Source organism: Loxodonta africana, chromosome 11 (assembly GCF_030014295.1).
Source record: "Loxodonta africana isolate mLoxAfr1 chromosome 11, mLoxAfr1.hap2, whole genome shotgun sequence".
NCBI lineage: Eukaryota > Metazoa > Chordata > Mammalia > Proboscidea > Elephantidae > Loxodonta > Loxodonta africana.
In genome coordinates, this window is record NC_087352.1 from 775,778 (window position 1) to 789,228 (window position 13,451).

General features: G+C 47.4%; 1 protein-coding gene across 3 annotated transcripts in view; it reads left to right on the plus strand.

The window, feature by feature from the left end:
- Positions 1–499: 499 nt before the first annotated feature.
- LOC104847146 (zinc finger protein 568-like) overlaps positions 500–13,451 on the plus strand; it is a 34,800-nt gene continuing 21,848 nt past the window's right edge. For 2 of the 3 annotated variants that reach the window (XM_064293258.1, XM_023541478.2), the window contains exons 1-2: positions 500–613; positions 1,727–1,775. Coding sequence is in view for 1 of the 3 variants with exons in the window: in XM_023541478.2 (XP_023397246.1) it covers positions 1,767–1,775 (9 nt within the window). In the remaining 2 variants the exon portion in view is untranslated. Of the gene's footprint in view, positions 614–1,726; positions 1,776–2,788; positions 2,874–13,451 lie in introns of all 3 variants that reach the window. The other variant, XM_023541479.2, reaches the window with a different exon arrangement.

Genomic DNA, 13,451 nt, shown 5'->3' on the forward strand with positions numbered 1-13,451 from the left:
CAACACAGACTGGTTACTTCATGCGTGTGAATTTTAATCCAGGTCTGAGGAAAGATTATTTAAAAATGATTCTATCCTGTTTTCCCCACTACTTGAAACTGTCCAATTAACCAAATCTAAAAAGTAATGAAGTAATGTGTTCACAAGTACATGATAATGTCTAAAACATAAGGCTATTAAACGAAAAAGAAAAAAAGTCACAATTACACATCCTGGCAATAGCTACCGTTAACAATTGTTGGTGCAACTTTCCAGCGTTCTTATGATCCAAGTGCCTATCTATCTGTATCTATATATTTATAAACATTTCGAAAACAGTATTACCTGTAGGGTTTAGGAACACTTTTTTCACCCCAAGTATTTGGGGTGTCACCTTGGAACACGGTGCGACTCGGCGGGAAAGACAGTGCGGCCGAGGCCGGGGAGATGGTTTTCTCCGCTGGACTACATTTCCCATCGGCCTCCGCGGTCGACGCAGCTTTCTCTCGGAGTTGCGGGCCGAGCTGAGTTGGCGGGAGTTCGGACGCGAAGTTAGGGTGTCCTGGGCGGGGAGCTCGCTAGTTTGGAGGTAGACTCGGCCAGACCGCACTTCTAGGGCCCCGAGAAGTGGACGGTGAGGAGTCCCGGGCAGTGCTGGGCTCTTTGTGGACCTTCAAATCTGGACGACTGTCATCATGTCCGGACTGCGCGCCGGCGTTCGGGGAAAAAACGGGGGGGGGGGGTGCATTAGGGGTCGTGTGCTCGGGGCCCGAGGTGTCGGGGCTGCTCGCGCTCGCTGGGCGGAGGGAGGTCTCGGTCTCGGGCCGAGCCTGCACAGGGTGGGTGCGGCTCGAGCCCGGCGCGGGAGCTGGCTGGGGGTGTTTGGAGGTCAAGTGTCTGGCAGCTGCGAGTCCTACTGCACGGGCGGAAAGTCTGTGCGACATTCCCCGGACGTGGGCGGTGCGCTCGGCGCCCAGTGCCCGGCCACCCGTGATGGGCTCCCTCTGTGTGAGAACCCCGTGTGGCCGCGTCGCCGACGTTACGTTTGGGGCAAGGACTGAGAAGGAGGTGGGGCACCTTCTTCGTACATTCTAGGTCGACGCTGGGCAGTGTCCGGTCGTGACTGTCCTGGGTGTCTGTTTCACACCCCGATTTTGCCAGCTCTTGTAGCTCCCATTGCAGCAGAGCCAAGTCTCTTCTGCATTCCTGGGTCCAGGCCACAGCAGGGGCCAATAGCTCTTCAGCACAGTGAGTAATGCTCTCCCCAGGCGGTGTCTGGTGTCCGGAGATGTCTGGAGCTTGGGGCTGGGGAGCCACTGCTGCTTCTACTTCTCCAACCTTTAACCTCTAGCTGGTGGAGTTTCAGGCCCATAAAGGTGCCACCAGCCTACAGGACAGGAGCATGGAACCCTGACCGCTGGGTCCACTTAGAGAGAGCTGTCTTGGAGTCTCAGACCCAGTCCCAGTGTAAGATGTTGGGCCTGGATGGACCCCAAGTCAGGCTCCAGTGGAGGAAGGTGGCCACAGTGTGAGAGTGTCCCCCAGGATGCCCATCTGGGGCCCTAACGGTCCCCTGTCATTCTCTGTGATGCTGGAAGTGGGTGGTGGAGTTGCAGGCTCCTCTAGCCTCCCTCTCAGTGCCTGGGGTGGGGCAGGGGCTTATTCTCACTTGACCTCCTCCAGGCTCCAGGAAGAGGCCGGTATCTCATGGTTTCTTAAACCTTTTCCACCTTTTTTCTTTTCCAAGAACCCAGAGGAGTGGGGACAGCTGCTGTACATTCAAAACTATGGGGGAGGTAAGTTTTTGTCCCTTTCTTCTTGGAAAGGACTTCTTGATTTTCAGGACAGGGGAACATATGTTGGTAGTGTTATGGTAAAGGAAACAATAAACAACATTAACAGTGAATGAGCAAAAAAAAAAAAAAAAAACCAGTGAATGAGCGTAGCCAAGAAATTGTTAAATTTGATTCAATTGTTAATACCATATAGGGATTTGTAAGATGTTTTGAAAGACTCTGTCCAAGAAATTTTCTAACATTAGTGATTCAGTAAAGGGAAACAGATGAGAAGACATGTATGGAGCAGCTTTCCTGAACCAGCCCCACACTGTCTGCTTTGCACACGTTGTCTCTCGTAATCTATGTTTTCTGTTTCCCTGGAGCTTGTTCATTCCCAGAACCCTCTTGACAGTGAAAGTGTCTCAGTGAGGGTACTTTTTCAGTGAAGTAGAAGAATAGGTTAAGGTTACTTCAGTCTCACTAATTTCTTTGTGGTCCCCTTCCAGGTCATAGGTAGTAGCCTATTTGTTTACAAATTTCTAACAGCCTGTGATGCCTGCCTCCTCCCTTCAGCTCTAGATATTTTTCCCCCGAAGTAGAAATAACCTTATTGTTCTCTGTCCAATGATTAAAGTGATATAGGATTCTTGTCAAAATTTCAGAGATTTATTAAGAAAGTTTGTCACCCATGGTCCTACCATTTAGAGATAGTCACTGTTGATATTTTTCAAATATTTTGTCTGCAGTTATGTGTGAGTGTAATTTTGTTTTCAGAGTGGGATCTTGCTAATAATAGAGGCAGTTAACATGTTAAGCATGCACTTTGTGCCATTTGTAGTTTGAAGTTCTTTACGTGTTATCTTGCTTAACCCACATAATAACCCTATCAAACAGTTATTGCTATATTGCATTAATTCTGTGATACACATCCCCCCTGCCACATTTTAGCCTCTTTTAAATCAGGACTGGTTTTACAATTTTTGACAAATCGTGGTTTCATTGACAGCATTTTTTTTTTCTGATTTTTTTAGCGATTGCCCCAGAGTTTGCAGTATACATTTAAACTAATGTAACCTCGCTTTCAAATAACACAGCACTACTTCATGGGAATTACAGGTACCTTATAACAAAGTATTCCCAATTCCTCCCTCCCATCGTTTTTAACATTGCTGTCATACATTTCACTTATCCATAATCAATAATCATCTAACATACTGTGCAATTATTTTAAACAAATTATTGTCTGCTAGATCAGTTAAGAATAAGAAAAAATAAACAATTTTACCTTCATTTATCCCTCCTTGAATGTTCTTCCTTTATGTAGATTCAAGTTTCTCACCTATATTATTTTTCTTCTCTCCGAAGAATTTCTGTTAACATTTCTTGTAAGGCAGGTCTAGTGGTGACAAATCCCTCAAATTTTGTCTGAAAAAGTCTATTCTTCACTATTGAAGGATAATTTTGTTGGGTATGGTATTCTAGACTGGCGGGTTCTTTTCTTTCAGCACTTTAAATATTTCACTACACTTTTTTCTTGCTTGCATAATTTCTGACAGAAGTCTGATATAATTCTTATCCTTATTCCTTTAGTGTAATCCTTGTTCCTGTTGTATATTCTTGTTCCTTTGCTATAATTCTTATCCTGTTCCTAAGGTGTTTTTTGCTCTGGCTTCTATCAAGATTTTTGTCTTTGTCTTTGATTTTCTGCAGTTTAAATATGATATGTGTAGGTGTACATTTTTTGGTATTTATCCTACTTGGTATTCCCTTGGCTTCTAGATCTGTGGTTTGGTGTCTGTTAACTATTTTGGAAAGTTCTCAACCATTATGTAATTACTTCTGTTCCTTTTTTCTCATTCTGGTATTCCCATTATGCATGTTACACCTTTTGTAATCTTCCCACAGGTCTTCGATACTATGTTCATTTTCTTTCTGTGTTTTTTCTCTTTGGTTTTAAATTTGGGAAGTTTCTTCTGACATAGCTTCAAGCTCATTGAGTCTTTCCTTGGTTATTTCCAATCTAATGAGCCCTTTCAAGGCATTCTTCATTTCTGTTACTGTGTTTTTTTATTTCTTGTATATCCTTTTCAGTATTTCTCATAATTTCAGTTTCTTTGCTTAGATTACCCATCTGTTCTTGCATGTTGTCCACTTTTTCTGTTAGAGCCCTTAGCTTATTAATCATAGTTATTTTAAATTCCTTGTCTGGTAATTATAATGTCTCTGTCGTATCCTAGTCTGGTTCTGATCTTTGCCCTATCTCTTCAGACTGTATTTTTTTGCTTTTTAGCGTGCCTTGTAACTTTTTATTAGAATCTGGACACAATGTATTGACTAAGAGGAACTTAGGTTCTTTGAGTTCTGATGATATGATGTGGCAGTAAGGTATAAGGGGAGGCACAGCATTCTACAGTCCTATGATTAGGTCTCAAACTTTTAGTGAACTTGTGCTCTGGGTGGTGACATTCACAGGTACTTCCCAGCCTTTTTTCCCTACCCCTTAGATGAAATGTACCTAGAGTTGCATATTTCCTTTTCCGCACATCTAGCACTAGAATGGTCAGCAGACTCTAATAAAATGCCGTTAGCTAGCCTCTGTAAAGCGTTTTCCTTGAGTGCAGGCCATTGTCAAAGGGAAACAGAACACTATTTTGAAATGGTTCCTGCTGGCGCATGATGAGATTTTTCTCTGAGCTTCACAGTGAAAACTGGGTAGGGCTTCTGAAGGTTAAACTCACTAAAATGTGTGCACTCCTTTCCCAAGACTGGACCTCCAGGAGTTTTTGTCCCTTAAGCTCCTCCATACTCTGTCTCCAGCAATTAGTCTGTTACCCGTTAAGTGTTCCCACCTGACGCTGGGTCTGGTGGCAGTGATGGTGGTCTTTGCTCCCATTAGGTGGTGATTCTCTGTATTAGTCTGTCTTATCTCTCCAGCTTTGGGGGCAGCAGTTTGCTCTGTGACCTCAGTCTCCGATGGACCTAAGAAGAGTTGTCAATTTTCAGTTTTTTTCTTAATTGTGACAACAAGAGGCATCACTTCCAAGCTCTTACATGCTAGATTAGAAACTAGAAGTCCGTTTTAACCATTTTTGTGTGTACAATTCAGTGACATTACTTTCACAATGTTACGCAACCAATCACCATTGTCAGTTTCCAAAGCTTTTTTTTATCACCCCAAACAAACTCATTTTCTGTTTCTTCTTATTTTGAGTCATGCCACATCAGCAAATGACGGTCCTGAAAGCTTTACTCCATCGATGTTATTAAAGTTGATCTATTTTGAAGCAGCAGCTCTTCAGCAGTTGTATTTTGAGTGCCTTCCAACCTGAGGGCCTCATCTTTCAGCACTGTGTCAGACAGTATTCCATTGCTGTTCGTAAGATTTTCACTGGCCAATTTTTTTAGACAGTAGATCGCCAAGTCCTTTTTCCTAGTCTGTCTTAGTCTGGAAGTTCTGCTGAAACCTGTCCACCATGGGTGACCCCGCTGGTATTTGAAATATTGGTGGCGTAGCTTCCAGCATCACAGCAACACGCAAGCCACCACAGTATAACAAACCGACAGACCAGTGGTGGCATTAAACAGTAACTCCATTTTCCCCTACCCTCAGCCTCTGATAACCACTAACCCTCTATGATCTCTATGCATTTACCTACTGTAGGTATATATAAGCGGGATCATGCAGCGTTTGTTCTTTTCTGCCTGACTTATTTCACTCAGCGTAAAGTTTTCAGAGTTCGTCCATGTCATAGCATGTATTGGAACTTCACTCCTTTTTATGGCTAAATAATATTCTGTTGTATGTATGTACCACCATTTATCTGGGGGTGGATACTTGGGTTGTTTCCACCTTTTGGCTGTTATGATTAATGTTGCTGTGAACATTGGTGTACAGTTATCTGAGTTCCTGCTTACAAGTCTTTTGGGTATATAGACCTAAGAGTAGAATTGCTGGGTTATATGGTGTAAAAATGACAGGGGAGTGGTGCCTGACCTCCTCTAACTTCCCAAGGGGCAAGGAGAATCAAGATCAAAGCCCAAGGCTGTTTTCTGTGAAGCAGAGGTCAGACATACCTCCTCTCGCCAACCTTTTTACCAGTTCCAATACCAGCCGTCCTTCCCATAGCATTCTCTACTTCTCTGCTGGGTTTGATAATTCGTGGCAGTGGCCACACAGAATTCACAGACAATACTCACAGTTAGGGGGCTTATTAGGGAAGTAACAGGTTACAATTCAGGATCAGGAACAACTCAGGGTACAGTTCTTTAGACAGGACAGCTTCTCAGCCGTGCCCAGAGGCAGACCTCTCTCTTGCCCTCGGCCTCTTGGCCCTTGGCCCCTCAGGGCTCTTGGGCCAGCCTGGCCTCTGCCCTGCTTAGGCAAGTGTTACAAAGCGCTTTTAGCTCTGCTGATAAGTGCCTGGGGGGCACCTCACTCCTCTAGTAAGCCTCAGCCCAGAGGTGCTCAGCTCTCTTGCTCCATGGGTCAGCATCCCTAGGTCCACCAATGAGTGCCAGGAAGCACCCTACTCCACCAGGAAGCCCCATTCCGGGAGGCTCAGCTGTCTCGCTCCATGGGTCAGCACCTTGCTCCGTGGCCTGGGAAGCCCACTGCGCCATCTCGTGCCAGTCTCCTGGTTCTGCTGCTTCTACTTCTCACCGCCTCTCACCATCTCTCGTGTTACAGCTGTCACTGTCTCCTGGGTCTAGGAGGTTCTCAGTGCAGGGACCTCAGGTTCAAAGGATGCACTCCACTCGTGTCTCTTCTTCTTGATGGCAGTGAGATTCCCCACATCCATCTCTGGGATGGCTCATTTTAAGCCTAGTGGGATGGCAAAACTGACCAATCCCTTGTTAAGGTTCTATACACCTTATTTGCATGGTCCCACCCTCCCCCCCCCCACCCGAAAGGGTACCATGCACCTTATTTGTATTATTGCCAAGCTACCCAAGCCCCTTGGTGGGTCACAAGAGCCTCATAGTCCTCCCCAGTCATTCGGTGGGAGCTGTAAGACTGTGGTGAAAAGGGCCATATGAAAGCAGTCCATTGCATGGCTTCTATTTATTTATTTCTTGTTTTGACACCCTCGATGATGATTTGACTTCTTAAGTTTTCGGGAATGAAATTAAGTTTTTCTGTTTTCTCTGTGGTTGTTGTTGGTGAGTGGTTTAATTTCTGAGGAACTGCCAAACTTTTCCACAGCAGCTGTGGCATTTTCCATTCCCTGCAGCAGTGGACAAGGATTCCGGTTTTCCCACGTCCGCGCCAAGGCTTGTTTTCCATTTCGTTTTTGTAACAGTCATCCTAGTGGGAGTAAAGTGGTATCTCATTGTGACTTTGGTTTGCATTTCCTGAATGATTAATGGTGTTAAGCATTTTTCATGTCTTTTTTGGCCATTGGTGTATCTTTGGCGAAGTGTTCATTCAAGTCCTTTGCCCATTTTTTAATTGGGTTTTATCTTTTTTGGTGTTGATTTGTAGGAGTTATTTACGTGTTCTGGATGTTAACCCTGCGTCAGATAAATACACGACTTTGAAATGTTTTCTCCCATTCTGTAGGTTGCTTTTCCACTCTTGGATAATAATATCCTTTGATGCACAAAAGTTTTTAAATTTGATGGCGTCCAAGTTGTCTTTTGTTGATCATGGTTTTGGTGTCGCGTCTAAGAATCCATTTCCTAATCCGTGGTCCTGAGGCTTTACCCCTATGTTTTCTCCTGTAAGTTTTGTGGTGTTAGTTCTTATAATTAGGTCGTTGATCCGTTTTGAGTTCATTTGCATATTGGTGTTAGGTAGGGAATAATGTCTTTTTATTTTTTATATTTGTTTTTCGATGCAGTTATTTCTCTATTCCAAAATATTTATTTCACTCTATTATTTAATTTTAAGTATAAGTCAGAATCGACTCAAGGGCAAAGTTCAGGAGGGTTCCCAGCACAGACTAGCTTACGTCTCAAAAGGGACCTGCTTACCGTTCCGGAAAGCCAGTGTTTACTGTTATGGCACTGGGCAGGTACACCATAACTCAGGTATCAGCAGGTGCTCTGTGGTTCAGATGCTGGATTCACGTTGCTACGTCAGGTATTGGCAGCTGCATTGTGGCTGCTGCTGTTTCCATGGTCTCTCTAGCTGTCCCTCCCTCTTTCTGCGGCTCTTCTGGACCAGCTCTGCCCTTATCATTGACGGGTCCACCTCTCAACTAGCAGCCTTGGGAGCTCTCTGTGCTGGCTGAACCGTCAATCACTTCTTCCCAGTGGGTACCCCCATGTGCTCCACGGGGGTCCTGTGCACAGGTTTTCTGCAGCCCTGTGCCACCTGCTCTGTGAGCCAGTTTGGCCCCACCACTGTGTTACAGCTCCCAGCTGGGGCATCTGGGTCGGGACCCCTTGCTGGTTCTCTGGGCCTCTCACCACTGCCTCCCAGCTGTGGTCCTTTGCCTCTGCCTCTGTTCCTCTCACCACCAAGCATTATAGCCCTTGGCTGGGGTTTCTGCCATTTTGTATTCTAAAATATTTTTAATATTCAGTTTATCATTTTTTCTTTGTGAGCTTCTTAAGGACAGGAGCTTGGTCAAAATCATCAGTGTACCCAGTACCCACACAGAGCTGCAGGCATGGTGGTTTTTTTTTTATAATTTTTATTGTGCTTTAAGTGAAAGTTTACAAATCAAGTCAGTCTCTCAAACAAAAACCCATATACACCTTGCTACACACTCCCAGTTACTCTCCCCCTAATGAGACAGCCCATTCTCTCCCTCCACTCTCTCTTTTCGTGTCCATTTCACCAGCTTCTAACCCCCTCCACCCTCTCATCTCCCCTCCAGGCAGGAGATGCCAACGTAGTCTCAAGTGTCCACCTGATCCAAGAAGCTCACTCCTCACCAGCATCCCTCTCCAACCCATTGTCCAGTCTAATCCATGTCAAAAAGTTGGCTTCGGGAGTGGTTCCTGTCCTGGGGCAACCGAAGGTCTGGGGGCCATGACCACCGGGGTCATTCTCAGTCAGACCATTAAGCCTGGTCTTTTTATGAGAATTTGGGGTCTGCATCCCACTGCCCTCCTGCTCCCTCAGGGGTTCTCTGTTGTGTTCCCTGTCAGGGCAGTCATCGGTTGTAGCCAGGCACCATCTAGTTCTTCTGGTCTTGGGATGATGTAGTCTCTGGTTCATGTGACCCTTTAGCATGGTGGTTTTGACTGACAGTTTTTGATAAAAGAATTTTGTTTGCAGAATTGCTCCTTTGCTCTCCCTCCTACCTTTGATTTCGCCGTTTGCCGGGATTTGTGGTGACAAACAGCAGACTAAGCATTTTCTGCTCTCCCAAGTGCAGGGCTCAACTCGGGGTTCTTTCAAAAGATCAGAAAGTCCTAGACTCCATGCAAGAGCCAGAAGCTGAAGCCAGCAAGCTATGAATTTGGGGAAATACTGATTCAAAACCCAACAATGCCACTGCTCACGGTGAATTTGAACAAATGACTTCACTTATCCATATGAATTAGGCTCCCTGGACCTCTCCAGAGGATTAATACAAGAGACGTAAAGTGCATCCTGCTGGCTAAGTGTAACTGAGATGCAGTCAGTGCTGTGCTCCTAGCACTGAGGCTCAGGGGAGGGGTGAGGAAATAACGTCAGGCAGGAAAGCCATGGGTACCTAGTGGGATCTGGGGTATACTAGCCAGAGGATTCTGGGAGTTGTGGTTTCATCTAAGCCCACTGTAACATGCATTTGGGGTTTGCAGAGGCTGCTCAGCCCACAAGAATTTGTGGAAAGAGGTTTCAGTTTGGGTTCAGAGGCCCCTTGCCCTGAGACAGGACCAAAGCCAGGGAGTGCCTGGTAGACTGAGTCTGTTAGGCTCAGGCTGAAGGCCTCTGTTGGAGAAACCTTTTTCCACGGCTGGGTCTGCCAGGGTGTCCTGTGCTCCTTGGCCCCAGGACTCCACTATGTCCTTGGAGTACCCGCATGGATGAGGGGCTCAGTGTCTTCCAGGTTGTAAAATCAGGGTCTGCCCAGGCCATGTTAGAGCAGACCCTCTGGGCTCAGATCAGCTCGTTGTAGTGGGAGACTTGTCCTTTCTGAATCTGTTATGCTACAGTTAGGTACCCAAGAATTCAGGGAAGGCTGAGGTTTATTGATTCTCCCTCAAATCTCTGTCAGTTTGTGTGTGTGTGCCACGGGAGGAAAACTTACTCTCAGTCCCTTGGGAACTGTGAGGTCAGTCTGGTTGATTCAGGGCCGCTCTTTCTTCTTCCTTTTCCTTCACAGACTCTGCTTTTCTCTAGGACAAACCCAGGATAGAAATGATCTGTTCTCGCAATTCTGAAAGCCACAATCTGTGTGAGTTGGTGCTTCTCTCCTTCATGGAATGTATTCTTTTTGTTTTAGAAGAATTAAATAGTGGGTTTTGTTTTCCTGTAACTTTCTGCTTCCCTGAGCCCCACCAGGAGCATACTCCCCAGTTCTTCCCACTCCAGTGAGTGATGGTACCAGGGACTGTTAGCCTTCTTCCCACTCCAGTGAGTGATGGTACCAGGGACTGTTAGCCTTCTTCCCACTCCAGTGAGTGATGGTACCAGGGACTGTTAGCCTTCTTCCCACTCCAGTGAGTGATGGTACCAGGGACTGTTAGCCTTCTTCCCATTCCAGTGAGTGATGGTACCAGGGACTGTTAGCCTTCTTCCCACTCCAGTGAGTGATGGTACCAGGGACTGTTAGCCTTCTTCCCACTCCAGTGAGTGATGGTACCAGGGACTGTTAGCCTTCTTCCCACTCCAGTGAGTGATGGTACCAGGGACTGTTAGCCTTCTTCCCACTCCAGTGAGTGATGGTACCAGGGACTGTTAGCCTTCTTCCCACTCCAGTGAGTGATGGTACCAGGGACTGTTAGCCTTCTTCCCACTCCAGTGAGTGATGGTACCAGGGACTGTTAGCCTTCTTCCCATTCCAGTGAGTGATGGTACCAGGGACTGTTAGCCTTCTTCCCACTCCAGTGAGTGATGGTACCAGGGACTGTTAGCCTTCTTCCCACTCCAGTGAGTGATGGTACCAGGGACTGTTAGCCTTCTTCCCACTCCAGTGAGTGATGGTACCAGGGACTGTTAGCCTTCTTCCCACTCCAGTGAGTGATGGTACCAGGGACTGTTAGCCTTCTTCCCACTCCAGTGAGTGATGGTACCAGGGACTGTTAGCCTTCTTCCCATTCCAGTGAGTGATGGTACCAGGGACTGTTAGCCTTCTTCCCACTCCAGTGAGTGATGGTACCAGGGACTGTTAGCCTTCTTCCCACTCCAGTGAGTGATGGTACCAGGGACTGTTAGCCTTCTTCCCATTCCAGTGAGTGATGGTACCAGGGACTGTTAGCCTTCTTCCCACTCCAGTGAGTGATGGTACCAGGGACTGTTAGCCTTCTTCCCATTCCAGTGAGTGATGGTACCAGGGACTGTTAGCCTTCTTCCCATTCCAGTGAGTGATGGTACCAGGGACTGTTAGCCTTCTTCCCATTCCAGTGAGTGATGGTACCAGGGACTGTTAGCCTTCTTCCCACTCCAGTGAGTGATGGTACCAGGGACTGTTAGCCTTCTTCCCACTCCAGTGAGTGATGGTACCAGGGACTGTTAGCCTTCTTCCCACTCCAGTGAGTGATGGTACCAGGGACTGTTAGCCTTCTTCCCACTCCAGTGAGTGATGGTACCAGGGACTGTTAGCCTTCTTCCCACTCCAGTGAGTGATGGTACCAGGGACTGTTAGCCTTCTTCCCACTCCAGTGAGTGATGGTACCAGGGACTGTTAGCCTTCTTCCCACTCCAGTGAGTGATGGTACCAGGGACTGTTAGCCTTCTTCCCACTCCAGTGAGTGATGGTACCAGGGACTGTTAGCCTTCTTCCCACTCCAGTGAGTGATGGTACCAGGGACTGTTAGCCTTCTTCCCACTCCAGTGAGTGATGGTACCAGGGACTGTTAGCCTTCTTCCCACTCCAGTGAGTGATGGTACCAGGGACTGTTAGCCTTCTTCCCACTCCAGTGAGTGATGGTACCAGGGACTGTTAGCCTTCTTCCCACTCCAGTGAGTGATGGTACCAGGGACTGTTAGCCTTCTTCCCACTCCAGTGAGTGATGGTACCAGGGACTGTTAGCCTTCTTCCCACTCCAGTGAGTGATGGTACCAGGGACTGTTAGCCTTCTTCCCACTCCAGTGAGTGATGGTACCAGGGACTGTTAGCCTTCTTCCCACTCCAGTGAGTGATGGTACCAGGGACTGTTAGCCTTCTTCCCACTCCAGTGAGTGATGGTACCAGGGACTGTTAGCCTTCTTCCCACTCCAGTGAGTGATGGTACCAGGGACTGTTAGCCTTCTTCCCACTCCAGTGAGTGATGGTACCAGGGACTGTTAGCCTTCTTCCCACTCCAGTGAGTGATGGTACCAGGGACTGTTAGCCTTCTTCCCACTCCAGTGAGTGATGGTACCAGGGACTGTTAGCCTTCTTCCCACTCCAGTGAGTGATGGTACCAGGGACTGTTAGCCTTCTTCCCACTCCAGTGAGTGATGGTACCAGGGACTGTTAGCCTTCTTCCCACTCCAGTGAGTGATGGTACCAGGGACTGTTAGCCTTCTTCCCACTCCAGTGAGTGATGGTACCAGGGACTGTTAGCCTTCTTCCCATTCCAGTGAGTGATGGTACCAGGGACTGTTAGCCTTCTTCCCACTCCAGTGAGTGATGGTACCAGGGACTGTTAGCCTTCTTCCCATTCCAGTGAGTGATGGTACCAGGGACTGTTAGCCTTCTTCCCACTCCAGTGAGTGATGGTACCAGGGACTGTTAGCCTTCTTCCCACTCCAGTGAGTGATGGTACCAGGGACTGTTAGCCTTCTTCCCATTCCAGTGAGTGATGGTACCAGGGACTGTTAGCCTTCTTCCCACTCCAGTGAGTGATGGTACCAGGGACTGTTAGCCTTCTTCCCACTCCAGTGAGTGATGGTACCAGGGACTGTTAGCCTTCTTCCCACTCCAGTGAGTGATGGTACCAGGGACTGTTAGCCTTCTTCCCACTCCAGTGAGTGATGGTACCAGGGACTGTTAGCCTTCTTCCCACTCCAGTGAGTGATGGTACCAGGGACTGTTAGCCTTCTTCCCACTCCAGTGAGTGATGGTACCAGGGACTGTTAGCCTTCTTCCCACTCCAGTGAGTGATGGTACCAGGGACTGTTAGCCTTCTTCCCATTCCAGTGAGTGATGGTACCAGGGACTGTTAGCCTTCTTCCCATTCCAGTGAGTGATGGTACCAGGGACTGTTAGCCTTCTTCCCACTCCAGTGAGTGATGGTACCAGGGACTGTTAGCCTTCTTCCCACTCCAGTGAGTGATGGTACCAGGGACTGTTAGCCTTCTTCCCACTCCAGTGAGTGATGGTACCAGGGACTGTTAGCCTTCTTCCCACTCCAGTGAGTGATGGTACCAGGGACTGTTAGCCTTCTTCCCACTCCAGTGAGTGATGGTACCAGGGACTGTTAGCCTTCTTCCCATTCCAGTGAGTGATGGTACCAGGGACTGTCAGCCTTCTTCCCACTCCAGTGAGTGATGGTACCAGGGACTGTCAGCCTTCTTCCCATTCCAGTGAGTGATGGTACCAGGGACTGTCAGCCTTCTTCCCACTCCAGTGAGTGATGGTACCAGGGACTGTTAGCCTTCTTCCCACTCCA